Genomic DNA, 18,872 nt, shown 5'->3' with positions numbered 1-18,872 from the left:
TTCGCTTGCTCGCCATTCCACTCCACGGACTGGATACGTGCGATACTTTCCTCAGGTGAGCTTCTCCGAAAGCCCTGAGCTCCTCCAGCACTCCTGACGTCGGCGCCAGTGTCTATTGCCTGTGCGTCGGCTAGGTGCCTCCCGTGTGCATGGTCCCTCCTCTGAGCGACCCCCACATGTGTATTTCCACTGTAAGCCTCTCTGAGCGTGTGTCTTTCCCTTGGCAAGCCACCTTGCCACCCCTGGGGTTGAAATATTCCACCTGCGGCTGGACACCCCAGTGTTTTCCATATGCTTCCTTCGGGTCATATGTGTATTCTCTAAGTCCCCCCCCCTCCGGGCTGGCATTAATTGCATACTTCCCCTAAGCTTGGGATATGCTTCCCAGTGTACCTTGGTATTCCTGTGTTATATGGAGTCCTTTGTCCAGGCTGACAGGGATCTCGATTGACGCAGGGCACTGGAAGACAGCTGAGAAGGTGGCGTGATTAGACTGGTAACCCCATTCGTCGTCATCCGACGTAACTCGGAGTGACAAGGAAAGGGAACGTCTACGGTTACGTATGTAACCCTCGTTCCCTGAGTAGGGAACGGAGACGTTACGTCTGCCTGCCACTTTCCGCTGTACCGCGGGGATCGCCTGAGCTCAGTCTTGGCTCCTCAGCGAAGAAACATATCTGCTTGCTGCCGGCTTCCTCCTTTTATACCCACGAGGTGGGGCGGAGTTACGCCATGCAAATTCCGCAGACCCATGGCATTTCTTTGCCATTGGCTCGTTTTGTAATACTCGAAGTTGATAGGCTTTCTAAGCAAAACCCCATTCGTCGTCATCCGACGTAACGTCTCCGTTCCCTACTCAGGGAACGAGGGTTACATACGTAACCGTAGACGTTTCTGATATCCATGAAGAAGTGTTGTGACGAGTGCTGTTGATCGACACTGTGACATCTAGTGGATGTTTTTGGCATAACACACCTCAACCAGAGGCAGAGATGACTCAATCAGCTTGAGTTAAGAAAGGTCCTCTTCTCAATCAAATATAGTGACTCAAAATGTGCTCATCCATTTGGTTGAGCAGTTAAAGGCTTTAAATAAAGGGTTTGCTCTAGTCTGTCTCAGTAACTGTTTAGAAACAAAAACACATTTTCTGTGAGATTATAAGGGAATAATCAGGCTGCATGTTGGCATTTGACATTTATTCCCACTGAGATGAACACCAAGAACATTCCCTGCAGGTTATTTTTAGATTTTACATTCATAGGTTTTATTTTGCTCAGGCAAGGAGATAACATGGTAAATCTTGTGAAATGTAATCCCTTGCTGTCTGGTTTTAAGATTTCGTTCGTGTGAACATCCATACGCAGCACAAAAGTCCAGCATCATCCATGAATCCAGCGTTACCCAGCTACTTCCTATGACAAGACCCCTGTTGCAAGATGGCGGCGGTTTTGACGCATGTTTAGAACCCGACATCTAGTGTTTATATCTACTGTATGTAAACCGCCACTGAAAATATTAGGACATTACGTCATCTTCGGTGACGTAATTTCCGCGTAGAACGAAGTTAAGCTTTATTTATTTATTTATTTATTTTATAACTATTCATGTATGCTCAATTGTTTGTACGTAAGTGATATGATTTAATGATTCAGTTGTGATTATTCTGTCATTCCTGTCTCAGTTGATAGACTGCATAACTTCACCAGACATTAGTATTAAAATACAATAAGAAATGTTTATGACATGCATGTAAACATTCTTTATATTTTTTCCCCACAATGCTCGATATGGTGAGATTAGCAACGACATTTACATTATGCATTTGGCAGACACTTTTATCCAAAGCAACTTACACGTTTACATTCTTATCAGTTCTTGCTTTCCCTGGGAATCAAACCCCTGATCTTGGCGTCGCAAGCACCAACACTTTACTGTTTGAGCTGTTTTTAACTTGCAACTTGCATTAACAGATCTTAAAATATGTCATTGCCATTGTTTTTTCTCAAGATGAACGCCAGTAATGTTTTTTTCAAAGGCACGTTTATAAAAGCTATTTAAATATACTATTTTAACTAAGGCATAATCCCAAATTAATCTAAACACTGTCTGGGAAACCAGGCCATTATGGTTAAAAGATGAGATATGGTCCAGAATCTGCCTCACCCTTATACAGTCAGGAGCCGCTTCTGCATTACTACTAAACACAAGTTGTAGGCTATATAATTTCTATGATGTTTAATGAAATCAAAATTTTGAATAATGAATATGAGTTTGTATCTCCCCATTCTAAATAACAGAACAACTACAGAAGAACCACATCTTCCATATATCATTTCTGGGTTAAAAAAAAGGAAAAATGAAATATTTCAAGTTTCATTCTTAATTCACTCAAATAAGGAATCACTTTTCTCAAACCTCTGGGGGCAAGTACTAAAAACAAATAATATTCAAATTAATTCCTGCGGGTAGCGGGTTGATGAGAGGTAAATCATTAATGTGTTGATTTTAATAAAGACATGGAAGTCTCATTTCATATTTCACTGTAAAACGTAATGAATGAACGAGCGTCACTCGTCTCTTCAGGGAAAACCAATCAAACAAAACATGCCTCGAGCACCTCCTAGTGGACACTATAAAAAACACAAGGGAAAAAACACATGAGATATTGCTTAATAATAGCGTATTAGTTTAACTATACACAAAATATACATAAGCTTAACAGAAAATATTCTGATTAGAGTGTTTTTCCACAACATGATTGGAAATATTAAAAAAAGCATAATTTTTCGTCTTGCACTAGTTTACAGACGATGGGCGTGGCGAAGATGAGCTCTTGTCTTTCAGCGGTTTTCTTTTGATTTTGATTTAAAGCTGTTGGTGTTGAAATGGCGTCGAGTTCAGGTAAGAATAAATTACATTCAAATATCTGCAGCACAGTTTCCTCTATGATTTATGCAGTATTTATGAAATATCAGTCAGCAGCAGCCCAGGCAATGGTTTACTTCGTTTAGTTTATTATTTCACTGCTCTCTTACATTTGTTTGGCATGAACATCAGGAAACGAGCAACCGACATAGGCTACGTCTCACATACATTTTTTTTTATATATAAAACTTTTAATTGCAGATCAAATCTGTTATCTAGGCCTAGGTTTTTTTTTTATAGTTTTTTATTTTAAAAAAATGTCTTCGAATTTTTGCTATAAACTTCAGTTTTTAAGTTTTTATAAGTTAATAAGTTTTATTAGATCCATTAATAATTTTGTTCTTATACTCTGCCCCACCTTTATGGTCAGGAGCAGCTACTGCATTTATGTATAGGCTTATTAAAAACAAGTTGTATATAATTTTTTAATGATTTTTAATGAAATAAGAATTTTTGATTAGTGAAAATGAGTGTGCATATGCTTATTATATCAATAATTAATTAAAGAAGATACCCCATCTTCCGTATTTCAATGAATGGGTGCAAAATGTCCACCTAAACCACCTGTTTTCTCTCTCCCTCTTTGTATGTATATGTGTGTCTGTGATTTTTTTTGCTAGCAGCGGCACAAAGTTGTCCAGATTGTGATCATCCTAACAGTAAGTAAATGAAATCACTGGCAGTGATATTAAGCTGTCAACATGAAACATTTATGTTTTCTTTTTATAAAACAATATGTATAAATCTCTGAAAAGGTCAGTGAATAGTATTATGATTACAAAATATTCTGTTTTGTATCAGTTAGAAAATACTGTAATTTATCTTTTAATCTGCTCCTGTATGCACCTCTGCGTTACCACATCCTTTCTTTTGCATGACTTCCTGCATGTCTTGCATGTCTCAACCACACTGACAGAATTTTGTAGACAAGTGAATTATGTAAGGCTGCTTTTTATAAACAATAGCTCAGCCTTCAACACTATAGTTCCCCACAGACCCCTCTGTGATTGGGTTGTGGACTTTCTCTCATGCAAACCAGTGAGAGTGGGTCAGACCATTTCCAACATCATCACCTTGAGTACAGGAACACCACAAGGATGTGTTTTGAGTCCCCTGCTCTACTCCCTCTATACACGTGACGCCCTCTCACAGCCCCACTTCTATCATCAAATTTGCGGATGATACAGTGCTGATGGCCCTCGTTTCTGACAACAATGAGGCTGCCTATCTGGGTGAGGTGGAAAAACGGGCATCATGGCATTTTTTGTACAAAAAAAAACAATTTTGCAAGAACCCCTGCAAAATTATTTTAAATAGATTAAGAAAGCCACCACTACTGGTCACATGAACATATCTTATCATGGGGGTGCTGGGGGCAGGGCTTGATATTGCGGGGTGGTGCTGGTAGAGTATTTTAAACAAAACAGCCCAAACAAAAAGATGGACATACAAATGAATGAGGACAGAGCTATGTGAGAACGCTCAGAACTCATGATAATTTTTTTTAAAACAGCACAAAAATCTGCATCTTACCTTATGATACACGCTCAGGAGTTATAGTGCCGGTTCACACAGAATGCATAATCTTTCAAAGCGAAAACGCAAGACGCAAAACGAGGGCAGTGGAAACGGGGGGGAAACGCAAGGTCTCGAGGCGCGTTTTAGTTGAACTTATTTTAACTTGAGTGCTGCGTTTTGAGAACGCTGTGTCATACGCGAGCGCAACAGTTAAACACGGCTGGTGCGTTCACACTGAAAAACAATGGAAAAGTAGCAGAGTGGAATGGAAAAACACGTTCTGTGTGAACAGCCCCTAATGCCAAAGAATGCTTTAATCAAGACATATATATTTAATTTTTTCACTGACGTCAGAACATGCATTAAATGAGTGTCAAATGAGCTGGTCCTCAACCAGTGTCACGTCACTCACTGCGAGATCGGCTTTTGCTTTTTCTTTTGATATATTAATTTCTTTTAGAGTCATCAAAACATATTCGACAAGTCAATAAAAACGAAATAATCTTTAGAGTAATTTTATAAAGGTAGAAGGTGTTCTTAAAAAACATGTTGAAAAACAAAAAGTTATTTAAAGTCATGTCATCAGTCGTTAGGGGGTCCTGCAGCATCCTCAGCACCCCTAGTTCCCGCGGCCATGGGCACGGATGTACCTAATACAAATAAATAAAACATCTTCAGTTAACTAGCCGAGCATTCATTTAGTTCGCTATTAAATAAGAGATCTAGCGCTAAAATGTGTTGTTTTTGAAATCAAGCTGAGCGCTCGTTGTCGCTGCGATCGGTTGCATGGATACAGTGTTCTCTGTGGCTTGCCCAGTCTTCACTCGGACGCGCGCTTCAATCTATCGCCGTTGCGGAGACTCTCTGTTCATTCCGGTGAAATCACAAAATAAAATGCACACAAATGTGTCCCTGCTTGATATAGACTGTAACCACTGATGAACATATTCAGTTTTGATGAGAGAAAAAATAAACTATACGAGTGCGGATTAGAACCCGTAACCTCTGACACGCTTGGCAAAAGATCTACCACTAGACCATTTAGGAAATCGAATAAAATTTGCGGATCGATGCATTTATTTATGGGTTGAGCAGAGAGGCTGCACAGTTTGACAAGCGGGCAGCGGATGGTGTTGCTAAGAACTTGCAATGTACAACTATTATCAGAAACACTACCGGCCCACCGGGAAAAGTGATTGACTCTCCCGATTGCCACTCCGCCCCTGCTCACAGCTCTCAGAGTGGATGACCACATCATCCAGGTAGACGGCTGCATAGGCCAGGTGTGTTCGGAGCACTCTGTCCATCAGCCTTGGGAAGATCGCTGGTGCCCCATGCAGGCCGAAAGGTAAGACCCGGTAATGCCATTGCCCTGTACTGAAGGCGGTCTTCTTCTTTTCTGAAGTGGAGAGCGGTACTTGCCAGTAACTTTTCGTCAAGTCTAACGTGGAGATATACTGGGCTCAACCAAGGCGTTCAATGTGCTCATCCCCTCGAGGCACTCTGTCAAACTCAGACACCTCATTTAGCTTATGAAAGTCATTGCAGAAGCGGAGGGTGCAGTCAGGCTTCAACACTAGCACAATCGGGCTGGGGCACGGGCTGGAGGAAGGCTTGATGACTCCTAGCCGGAGCATTTTTTCCACTTCTTCCTCAATGGCTTGCAGACGAGATTCTGCAATTCAGTAAGGCCGCTGCCGAACTTTGACACCGTGGGGGGTCCGGATATCGTGTGACAGGATCCTTGACAGTTTGAGAATACATCAAGGAAGCTTCGGATCAGGGTTTCCAGTTCTTTCTTTTGGTGTGGGTCGAGCTGTGGATTCAGGTCTACCACAGGATCAACTTTGTCTTCCGTCAAGGCCACCGCCGGCCGCTCTTGGACCCAGCGCTTTTACAGGTTACTGTGTAGACCTGCTCACCCCTTCGTCTCCCAGGCTGACGCAGCCTATAATTTACGGGTCTGACTCTCTCAGCGGAGGTATATTGGTCCTGCCAGGAGGCCAGAAAATTACAGGCCACCCTGGGTACTAAGACCGGGACTTGGTCGCCAGGAAGCAACTCCCGGGGCTCTAAAAATCTCAGTAAAAACTGCCGCTAACTGAGCCGCACAGTATTTTAAAACATTACCGCATATCTTATCTGGACCTGGACTTTTTCGAGGATGACATTTCTTAAAGATCTGACTAACCACTATTTCATTAATATAAAAACCAGCAGAAGATGTACCGTAGTCATAGGTGGTGGTGGCATCACTGAGACAGCATTACCATCTCCCCTATCAAATATGAGTTGAGCTGATTGGCCATCTCTAGCTCCTCACATCCTTGTAACACCAGAGCTAGTTTGCCTCTTCCATTATGGGGTACATATGTCATATTCTCAATCCCCTGCCAGGCATCGTGAATTGCCACATTTCAGAGATGCCTACATTTTTTGTTTGTATTTGTGCTTACAGTATCTATTTGTATTTACCTTTTAATCTGCTTCTGTATGTACCTCTGAGTTACCACATCCTGTTTTTGCATGACTTCCTGCATATCTTGCATGCCACTCTCACCCACACTGACAGCAATAAAAGGACTTAGTAAGGCTGGTTTTTATAAACAATAGCTCAGCCTTCAACACTATAGTTCCCCACAGACCCTTCTGTGATTGGGTTGTGGACTTTCTCTCATGCAAACCATAGGTAGTGAGATTGGGTCAGACCATTTCCAACATCATCACCTTGAGTACAGGAACACCACAAAGGGTGCTTCTCATTTCTTATTTGTGCATCCTCGTTTCCTTTCCTCGCCTCCTTTCCTAGCGCCTCAGCTCCTCCCCCTGTAGGATGCGAGGGAAGGACGCAAGGAAAGAAAATGAGGATGGAGGAATCGAATGAAAGCTTTTTTTATACATTGGAATACTTGATCACTCAAACGTCACTTCACAGCGTCATCAGCAGCGCTCAAAGGATCTGTCCTTATGTTGTTGAAGTTTGTTTATTTAAGAAATTCATAATGAATAATAATAAAGTAAGATACCCTGCTGAAATATGTGAGATGTGTGGTTTATATAAACTGCAAGGGTAAAGAATAAATTCAAATTATTGTGAACGATATGAAGGGGGAGGAGAATGTATACGTGTGTCACGTTTAGTCAATAAAACACTTCCGCATAGGATACACCTGTGTATCCTCGATCATAACTCCTCTGGAAGCCTCCTCACTCTTCGATCCTCGACTCCTCGTGGTGCAATTAGATAATTGAGATGTCCTTCAAGATGGCTGAGCTCGATCGGTTTCCGGGTCATAGGATGGAGGACGGAGGAGCGAGGAGACGAGGAGGGATATTGAGAAGCACCCAAAGATGTGCGCAACCAAGAGTATAACCAGAACCGCTCTCCCTTCTCTGCATGACATTCACATCAGACAATGTAAAGTCAGCACTGTCAAGATCCTCAAGGACTCCACCCACCCTAGAAACTTATTATTCAACCTGCTGCAATCAGGCAGACACCTCCACAGTCTAATGGCTAAAACGGTGAGGTTTAGGAGCAGATTCTTTCCTCAGGCCATCAAACTACTCAACTCGGGCATAAAAAATATTGCACTTTAAATTATTGAGTGCAGTCGGGTTATTTTAATACTATTTTAATATTGTTGTATCTTTTATATAATGTATTTTGTATATTTTTATTGCACAGTCCACAAAAAAATATGTCAGATTTACATTTCACTGCTTGTTGAATCACCTTATAACTCGTATGTGATACACTTTGAATTTAATTGAACTGCAATTGTTCTTGAGGGGCGATAATTGAGGCTAAATCATAAAACGCTTTCACATTTTTACATTTACAATTGCATTCCTGATGCTTTCAATGTTCTTAGTAAAGAAATTCATAAAGTCATTACTACTAAACTGTAATGGAATATTCATTTCTGGTGATGTCTGTTTTTTTTTTTTGTTAATCTAGCCACTGTTCTAAACAAGAACCTTGAGCGCTGTTTCATAAAACAAGTTTACCAAATAAGTCAGGCTTATTTCAATAAGTCTGACTCATTGTCAAATGATTTGGTTTCATAAAGTAAATTTAGCATAGCTCAAGCTCAGTCACTCCGGCAACTTATGCTGGGAAACTAACCTGGTACAGGGCAGGCTAACTGTCAGGCTAAGCCTTAGTTGTTACACGACTCCTCCAATACTGACCGACAGGAACAAAATAAAAATATAGTTGCATATAATATATAGCTTAATGGGGCCAAGCGCAAAGACGATGACAAGACATGCCAACATAGCTGGGAGTTTCAGACCAAACTGCAGCAAGGAGCAATTAAAGACATTCAAAGATGAATTTAGGCAAAATGGCTAAAAAAATCATATACATTAACTAAAAATAGGATTTAATGGATTATCAATTTCAAACAATAGGTGGCACAGTTACGAAATGAATGTGGTGTGGTCAGAGTGAGGTGACAATGACACATACAAAGTTTGGTGTCAAAATGTCAAGGCATTGCAGATATAAAGCCTGAATAGTCATTTTGGCAGCATGCCTCAACTCTGATGCTGTGGCATACAAAAACGTTTATGTCTATCATCACGAAATCCATAACTTTTAGTCGGCACGGTCTGGAGATGATACGATTCGATTTTTTTAAAAATCGGACAAACGGACTAGGAGGAGTTAGAAAAAGTAGTGGACAGGAAGTTTGGCTGACTATGGCAAAATTGATATCTATGTTTTCGGGTTTAACCCAAGGAATCTATTAAGACCAATGTCATTACAATAGGCAATTTTTTTCCAAAGTTATTAGCATTGTTGGAAATTTAATTGTATCTTTTGACCAAAAGGTGGCGCTGGTCAATCTGGAAAAAATGGATATCAGTCGACTCGGCATGACGTCCTGAATCTAACGAGACCACTCTTATGATTTTTCTTTCAGAAGTTCTAAGCAAAAATAGCAATTTTTCGTATCTCTGGACCAGTAGGTGGCGCTGCGCCGAAACGTAGCATGTTACCTCAGGTCATGCTTGTTATGACATGTACTAAGTTTGGTCTGAATAAAATAAAGCATTGTGGAGATACAGCCTTACGTCTGTTTTTGCAAGCGTTATGTACAATTTGTTCATGCGTTTATCGAAAACGGTTTGACGAATCAACTTGAATTTCAAAACTTTTTGTCAGCCCATAGCTCGGGTGGCTAGAGTCTCTGATGATCGTCCGACCTTTCTTCACACACCGCCTGCCATATATTTCCTGGAGGGAGGGAAGCTCACCTCCGATGATACGTCTGGCAGTGCGCACCACCCTTCGCAGGGCTTTGCGGTTACGGGCGCTGCTAGTATTGCCATACCAGGCAGTGATGCAGCGAGTCAGGATGCTCTCTACAGTGCTGGTGTAGAACAGTGTGAGGATGTGGCGGTTCATTCCAAACTTCCTCAGCCGTCTCAGGAAGAAGACGCGCTGATGAGCTTCTTCACGACGGCCTCGTGCAGACTTTGGCAGTGGCCCCACAATGTCCATCCCAATGCGTGAGAACGGCACTTCTACCAGAAAGACTCGGGAGAATAAATACTGTAACAATAAATACATTTATTGATAGCCCAGCAAGCAATAAAGTTCTTTGGCGTAGGCCCCGTCCATAGCTCGCAATCCGAGGGTCCGGACTCTGCATTTCCTGCCTGAAGACGAAGGCAGGGGCGCAGCCGACCCCCAAAAATAGGTGGAAGATAATTCCACCAGGACGGAGCCCACCCCCAAAGAACGGTAAAGAAAAGTATACCCACCAGTCGTGAATCCTGTAGAGCCTAAAATAGAAAGAGAAGAGAGTTAATAAAGAGCATGAACATGGAATGTGAAGAGCCTCATAGCCAATAACTAACAGGCGACTTCGTCATAGTGAGCCTGAAAGGTACTATGAGAAGACGTGAATAATGCACTTATGCATTTATGTTCTGCTGCTGTATGTACATGAGCATTTATCCATGCTGACGCTTCCATCCAAAGCGACTTGTTAAGTTTCGAGATACTTATGTCTGATAGAAGCCAGTTTCCCTGTGAATGAGGCTAACTTAGTACATAGGGACAGGTCATTGGAACACAAGCTGTTATAGGACCACAGAGACAGGGCCACCTTGGACCACACAGAACCGGCCACATGGGACAGAGCCGTAACAGACCGCACAGAGACAAGGCCTCGATGGACCACGCAGAGCCAGGCCACCTTGGCCACACAGAGACAAGGCCGCGATGGACCATACGGAACAGAGCCACATTGGGCCAGGCCTCATTGGACCACACAGAGACAAGGCCGCGATGGACCACACAGAACAGAGCCACGTAGGGCCCGGCCACCTTGGGCCACATAGAGGCAAGGCCGCGATGGACCACACAGAACAGAGCCACGTTGAGCCAGGCCACCTTGGGCCACACAGAGACAAGGCCGCGATGGACCACACAGAACAGAGCCACGTAGGGCCAGGCCACCTTGGGCCACATAGAGACAAGGCCGCGATGGACCATGCAGAACAGAGCCACGTAGGGCCAGGCCACCTTGGGCCACATAGAGACAAGGCTGCGATGGACCATACGGAACAGAGCCACGTTGGGCCAGGCCTCATTGGACCACACAGAGACAAGGCCGCGATGGACCACACAGAACAGAGCCACGTAGGGCCAGGCCACCTTGGCCACACAGAGACAAGGCCGCGATGGACCACACAGAACAGAGCCACGTAGGGCCCGGCCACCTTGGGCCACATAGAGGCAAGGCCGCGATGGACCACACAGAACAGAGCCACGTTGAGCCAGGCCACCTTGGGCCACACAGAGACAAGGCCGCGATGGACCACACAGAACAGAGCCACGTAGGGCCAGGCCACCTTGGGCCACATAGAGACAAGGCCGCGATGGACCATGCAGAACAGAGCCACGTAGGGCCAGGCCACCTTGGGCCACATAGAGACAAGGCTGCGATGGACCATACGGAACAGAGCCACGTTGGGCCAGGCCTCATTGGACCACACAGAGACAAGGCCGCGATGGACCACACAGAACAGAGCCACGTAGGGCCAGGCCACCTTGGCCACATAGAGACAAGGCCGCGATGGACCACACGGAACAGAGCCACTTTGGGCCAGGCCTCATTGGACCACACAGACAATGCCACATTGGGCCAGGCCTCACTGGACCACACAGAGCGGGCCACCTTAGACCGCAAACTGGCCGCATTGGACCATACGGCCATGATAGACCACAGAGACAAAGCCGCCCGGCCACACGGCCTTGCTAGACCACAGAGACAAGGCCGCAATCAGCCACAACGGCCTCTAATGCCGCACATAGAACGAGGTAAACTGGACAAGGCCGCAAGGCCACACAAAACCAGGCCACAAGGACCACGAGACCACATGGCCATTTTTTAGCGGGGCAACAATATCTCAAGGCCGCTTGGCCACACAGACAACGGCCACTTGGCCACATTGAACCGTGCCGCTAAGGGCCACAGACCACTGGCCATTTTTTACATAAACATCACATTACATTTAGTCATTTAGCAGACGCTTTTATCCAAAGCGACTTACATTTGAGGATTAAACCAAGCGAGTCATCGTGGAGAGGCAAAAACAACGCAAGAAGTGCTCAGAATACAAAGTTCAAACATTGCTCAGAGTAGCATAAACCAGACAAGCGAAGATTTCAAGAGAAAGTTTTTTTTTATTTATTTATTTTTTTTTTATGTTAAGTGCTCACGGAAGAGATGAGTTTTCAGTTGTCTTTTGAATGCTGTCAGGGATTCTGCATTACGGACGAGGGTGGGTAGGTCATTCCACCAGCATGGAACCGTGAATGAGAATGTTCTGGACAGTGATTTTGTGCCTCGCTGTGAAGGAACCACGAGCCGTCGCTCCTTGGCCGATCGTAGGCTTCTGGTAGGGATGTAGACCCGTAGGAGCGAGTGAAAGTAGGAGGGGGCTGAGTCGGTGGACAATCTGTAAGCAAGTGTCAGCGCCTTGAACTTGATTCGAGCAGCGAGTGGTAGCCAATGCAGGGAGATGAACAGCGGAGTGACGTGGGCCCTTTTGGGCTCGTTGAATACAAGACGAGCAGCAGCATTCTGGATCAATTGTAAGGGTTTAGTTGCACATGATGGAAGACCAGCTAGAAGAGCATTGCAGTAATCAAGCCTAGATAAAGGACATAAAGGACAAGGCAACTTGTGCCACAAGGCCACTAAAGACCACACGGAACAAGCCACACAGACGACGGCCATTAGGCCACATTGAACCGCGCCACTTAGGGCCACAGACCACTGGCCATTTTTTACATTCAGGACAAGGCAACTTGTGCCACAAGGCCTTTAGACCCACACAGAGACAAGGCCCGCTGGGCCACAAGGCTGCTAAAGCCACACAGAGACAAAACCACTCATAGACAAGGCCTTAGGCCACATAGAACCAATGCCATAACTGGCCACAAGACCACGGGACAAGGCCACATTAGGCTACACGGTCACAGTAGACCACACTGAACATAGAATGAGGCAGCGAGGGCCGCGAAATCGTAAGCCCACACAGAGACAAGGTCACAGGGACATTGGCCACTAGGCCACACAGAACCGAGGCCATAAGGGCCACAGACCATGTAGGCCACACATAGGACAAGGCAACATAATGCCACAAGGCCTTGAGACCCGCACAGAGACAAGGCCCGCTGGGCCACAAGGCTGCTAATGCCACACGGATACAAGGCCAACGAGACACAGCCACTAGGCCACACAGAACCATGCCATAACAGACCACGAGACCACGGGACAAGGCCACATTAGGCTACACGGTCACATTCTCATGCATGATCAGAATTTTTTTTTTTCTCTCTAGGCCATAGAGGCCACATGGGACAAGTCTACAACGGCTACTAATGCCACATAGAGACAAGGCCACACTGAGACAAGGCCACTAGGCCACACATAGACGATGACTCCTTGGCCATTTGTAAAATGCAAGCTAGGCCTATAGCAGAATATGAGAAAAGGGAGAGCATAACACCACCACCAGTAGTTGCATAGGTATTTACCTGAACTGTTACTGGAGAGCTTGCTGAGATTCGAGAATGATTTTTGAATCGGGTCTTATATGACTCAAATGCAGAAGACCATCTGCCCAGGATCTTGACGGCTGAAGGAGAAATACCACGTTGAGCTGCTGTTGTGGCTGCCCCTATCCTGAAGAAATGACCAGTATACTGGGAGGGAGATAGCTGCAGCTTTTGAGGACAGAGACTAGATGAGTCCTGGACCAGGCTTTAGAGAGAGGTGCTCCAGTAGTTAGGATAAATAGAATATAATTTTTTCATAGATGAGAAGGGACAGATTTTATTACCATTTTAGAAAATGTTAATGTGATACCTGAGCCTTGAGAGTCATTCTTAGAGTTCTTAAGAAGAGTAAAGAAATTAGGTGAGAAACCAAATCAGAAAAGGCCATGGGTAAGGTCGGAGTGAATCCCCTGGATGCATGAGTCATGAACGCTGTAATAAACACGGTTACAATCTGAATATAACAATAGGAAAAGAGACTGTTGCGGACGGGAGGTAATAAAAGGTTGGTAGGATGGATTTGCTTTCCTAACTTTCTTAGTGTGTAATGTTGCCATTTAAGCATAACCAACATATGCAAAGTTACAACACTCAAAGTTCGAGCAATGGGAGAATTTCATTTAGAAATTCCTTTTAAGGACTACAACAGCGCTGAGAGTAACTACACAACATTCCTCCTGGGTTAGTGCATCACAACCCTAATTTTACATGAATCCTGCCCATGGAGCATGATTTATAGAATATCGAGACAGAATAGCTAATCAGTGACTAGAAAATAGCTACGCATAAGCTAAATAATTCGTCAACTAACCATTCGGAATGTTGCTACATGTTGCCCCCATTTGAGTCTCTCCATCTGACTTCGGTTTGAACATGAAGCTAATAGTTTTGAAATTTTTCTGTGAGAGGTAATCGAAACTGCAAACAAGCTGTTGAAATTCCGCCCCGTGTCGGGAGCAGCAGCCCAACTGCATCCAAAGGGACAGACCAAAACTATGCGCTTTACTCACCCTCGAATGACAATTCCAGCATATTATACGAAAACATCCGTGAGATATTCCGAGCCAAACCTTTCACACGCCCTAGGGGCACCGGAGACCAATCACGCATTGATTTCGTATTTGTTGATGACGAAGGAACAACCGGCCTTGATCAGAATGGAAATAGAAGAATCTGAAAAGAAAAGCGAACATTATAAACATTTAAGGCAGAAATACGTTTCTTAGGAGTAGGGAGCCACGCCTTCAGTGATATACGGTCTAGCTGGATTGAGTAGAGCGAGTAATTTGAACTCTGTCAGAGGGCAGGGTGATAGATATGGGTTGCTAAAGGGCAAAGGTTGTCTGAAGCCTGAAGACTAAAGCACGAAAGCCCGTAGCTGTTGAATTGCAGTGGCCAGAATGTGAGCGACCTTAATCATCCAATTAGAGACTTTGTTAGACCAAGCTTGTTAGCACATACAACGTATACGTTTTGCAATCTCTTCGAACCCGAAAGGATGTTAACAGCCACTATAGGGTACATTTTTGTGAAGCGCGGATGAACGAAGCCTGAGCAGGCTTGGTAAATCGTCTAACCGCTAAATCTTAATCTTATTAATCTTAGTACGATACTTACCTGAAGTAAGGTGATGGCATACCGATAAGATACTATCTCAATCACACTTGATATTCTGTTGTTGACTTTTGAGCGTAGAATCCATTTCTCAGCTGCGCAGCATATACCTGACATACTCTCGAGTTGCTCTTGTAGGAAGAAGTTTTATTCACGGCTGAGAAATCTCTGGCCATGGCAACCGAGAAGCCCCTTGAATAGAAATAAATTAACATTTAAATCGTACAGATGAGTAAATATGTCACTTGAGTCTCCTTGACTGTGATTTGTTCTGGTGATTGGTTTAGATGTTATAATCTAACTTATAACTCCTGTTAATTCTTCTGTGTTAAGCATGTTTTGGCTAAGTAAATGACCTTTGACCTGAGCATCCTTAGTCTGCCTTCTCTGTACATTTAATACCAAATACATATAACGTAAATATTTCTATAACACATATCATTGGATTAGTCACCAGAAAAATTTGAGTTATGGCGATTATACCGTGTTTCTGTTATTGAAGAACTTAAAACTTAAGTATTTAAAATATATTGATGATATGATAATATAATGTAAAATTGTTATAGAGAATTATCAGCACTTGTAAATATAGAATTTATTTCCTTTGAATTATATACCCCTGCTACATCCCCATTAAGCCCTACATATGCTACCATCTTTTAAGCATGAATAACGTCCAATGACCAACTTTCTCTTAAGCTCAGCTTCTTTCTTTTAAGATATGGTCATGTATTTACATGTTTTTCACATTTTACGATTTATTTATTTATTTTTAGGAAGTCTGCAATCATCTAGGTGTGAGTAGAGATCTTTGTGATTGGAAAGTGATTTGCAAAAACCTCTCCATAAATGCCGAAGCAATAACGAATTTAAGAATGGCTTAAACAAGTTGATAGGTATAGCTACTGCTCCTTTAAGATGGAATTAAGGCGCTCTCACAATGTTGAGTGAGCAGATGAGGAGCGCGAGCTGGAAAAATTTATAGAGAACATTTAATATTTAATTTGCTCTTAAACTTGTTTAATTCTGTTCGGCAACGCAGTTGATAGTATTTTGCAAACTGTCCTATGAGCGTGGAGTCAACGACGCTAAAAATAAATTACCACTGCGCTGTGACAGTTACGTGAATCTGCTTACACTTTGCTACAACTGTTCAGCGAGCTATCCGGTCCTACTGTTTAAGCATTACAGTATGTTGCGTTGCAATCTCTGAATCAGCAGTTTAAGAAAACAGCTGCGTCACCACATGCAGTCACCAATTTGAACTTTACCGGTGATGAAGTGAGCAGCTGAGTAGCCAAGTTAATATACTTACCTAAATGAAGTTTGTCAAAGTAAAGGGGGCAAGTTAACAATGGCTGCTGCAAGTGCCCACTAAAACTTGGAAACCAACGTAAAAACCTTGAAAGTTGAACTTGAAAAACCGTGTAAGGAGATCATGAGATTTAAAGCCCACGCGCTGGTTTCCTGCACGCGTGTCTCGCACTCGCGCACCGCCAGAGCCGGTGAGATCAAACCAACGACACGACCCGTGCTGCAACGACCGGAACCGGAACGCGAGTGAATGAACGCCGGCGAAATGAAAGCGTCAGCATCTACGAACTCAAACATGTGTATGTACCGGTCTTTTATACCGCAAGTATTAGACGTGATTGGATAGATGAGAAGGTAATAAGTGACGCAGCAATTGAGCCTTCCTGGCAGAACTTAACGCTAAAGCTTCCATTTCTATAACCAGTAGTGCAGTCAGGGTCAGGTCTCTGAGGAGCAGTTCGTTGGTTTACTGCACAGGCATGGCAGTACCGCCGCACTTCAGAATTCATCCCTGGCCAGTGGAAGCGATCTCTTATCGCTGCAATGTGTTCTCTGCGGCGAGGTGGCTGGAAAGCAGCTGGGAGTGTTCCAGGTGGAGGACCATCTCTGTTTTGCTCCTTGGTAGTAAGAGCAGGTATTCCTTGGAGGTTCGTACACTTGCGCGTGCCGAGGACTGAAGCACCTTTCAGACAGGACGCGGAATGCGCAGGCGCTACGCTATGAAACCCATTCATTTCAAGGACTTCCAAAGATACACAACAGCTACAAGTGTATGCACTATGCAAGCACTATATACAGGATTCACCCTATTATACTTTATCGACACAAACTGATACAGCAAACAGCCATCCACAAATAGTCTATACATAGGCTGTCTTTGAGTTCACTTGAACAAGGGTTAAATTACTCGTCAGGCTACATAAGAATTCCATAATTCCTCTGTTCAATTAGGCCTAAGACATCAAGAGTCTCACAGACCTATAACAACCCAGCCACAACACATAATTGGGAATAACATGCCCTACCTCAACACAGAATGGATTTCAAGGACTTTGCGCGCAGATCAATGGCCTCCAACGTTTATATTTTTTCTACAAATCTTTGAGTTAACATGTACTAAACATGATTGGAGTTTGCACCGCAGAGCCACCACACCTCGATGCTCATGACAAGAATAGCATGTATAGTTATCTTTATTGAAGTGAATTAGGTTTAAATCGCTGTCATCCATGAATGAATGATATTTTTGCTATTTTACACATAATATTCCACGATGATCACAAAACTGAAATGCAAGTCAAAATAAAACGTTGTCAATATTTTTTGAGACCCCCCAAAATTTCACAAATCAGGTTTTAAGGGGAGCCCATGTCTTATTAAGGGGATCTTTTATTCGTGTTCTTTTAATTTCTTTTTTTTTAATGTTTATGTGTGTGAATATGTTAATGTGATGGGTGGCACCTGTGCAAATCAAATTTTCTAAGGGATGAATAAACTGATCTAAATGAACTAAACTAAGACCTGGTAAGCCACATGATTTCTATAAAAGTGTGAGGTGTGGCTCTTAGGTTCCCGAGTGCTGAGTTAGAGGCTAGAATACACAGTTTGTACAGTATAAAATCTATCGAAACTACATTAAACATTTTGAAATCCAACATGTGTGTGTCTGTGCTCTTTTTCAGATCTGAGGATTGTTCTGCTAGGAAAGAATGTGTCAGAAAACAGCCGAGTGGGAAACATCATACTGGCAACAACAGCGTTTCACAGTGAAGCTCCTTCATCTTATTCACAGCAGCACAGTCAGATAATCAGTGGAACGGTGGAGAAGAGACAAATCACAGTCATCAACACTGCTCACCTTCTCCAGCCACATCTCTCACATTATCAGCTCACACAGCGAGTGAGAGAGTGTGTGTCTCAGTCTGATCCAGGACCTCATGTGATCTTACTAGTCCTGCAGAATAATGACTTCAGTGAGGAGGACCTGAGAAGAGTGAAAACTGTGCTGAACCTCTTCAGTGTGAAGGCCATTAAACACACTATAGTGCTGACTACTGATGAAGAGACACGCACATTCATGATCACTTCTAGGCTATGGAATACCCCTATGGGCTCCAACATCAAATGGGCTCCTATGACAATAAATAACATTATTACCAATTTAACAAAGGAATGTGGAGGAGGACATCTTAAGTTTGATGCAAGAAACGCAGGATGGCGCTCTGAGATGATCAGAAGGATAGAGGAGATGCTCAAGGAAGAACATGAAGAATTTCTCGTCTGCAACATTGATGAAGATGGAGGATCATCAGCGGATGGAGGTTTGAGGAGATCTGGGGGTTCATTCAGAGGAGATGGGAAAAAGGAGGATGGAAAACTCAAACAGAATTCAAAAACAGCAAGTGATGGAGGAGGT

At 43.5% G+C, this 18,872-nt stretch overlaps 1 protein-coding gene across 1 annotated transcript in view; it reads left to right on the top strand.

Moving 5' to 3' along the window:
* Positions 1-2,746: 2,746 nt before the first annotated feature.
* The window catches only part of LOC143735698 (uncharacterized), a 50,346-nt gene continuing 34,220 nt past the window's right edge, over positions 2,747-18,872 (top strand). The window contains exons 1-3 of the mRNA XM_077225862.1: positions 2,747-2,901; positions 3,546-3,584; positions 18,139-18,870. Of these exons, the coding sequence (XP_077081977.1) occupies positions 2,886-2,901; positions 3,546-3,584; positions 18,139-18,870 (787 nt within the window). The 5' untranslated portion in view covers positions 2,747-2,885. The remainder of the gene's footprint in view (positions 2,902-3,545; positions 3,585-18,138; positions 18,871-18,872) is intronic.

The sequence above is a fragment of the Siphateles boraxobius genome, unplaced genomic scaffold (genome assembly GCF_051911475.1).
Source record: "Siphateles boraxobius isolate OS27281-9 unplaced genomic scaffold, OSU_SipBor_1 13, whole genome shotgun sequence".
In the NCBI taxonomy this organism is placed as follows: Eukaryota; Metazoa; Chordata; class Actinopteri; order Cypriniformes; family Leuciscidae; genus Siphateles; species Siphateles boraxobius.
Note: the sequence above shows the minus strand (reverse complement) of the source record. Positions and strands in the feature narration are given on the sequence as shown.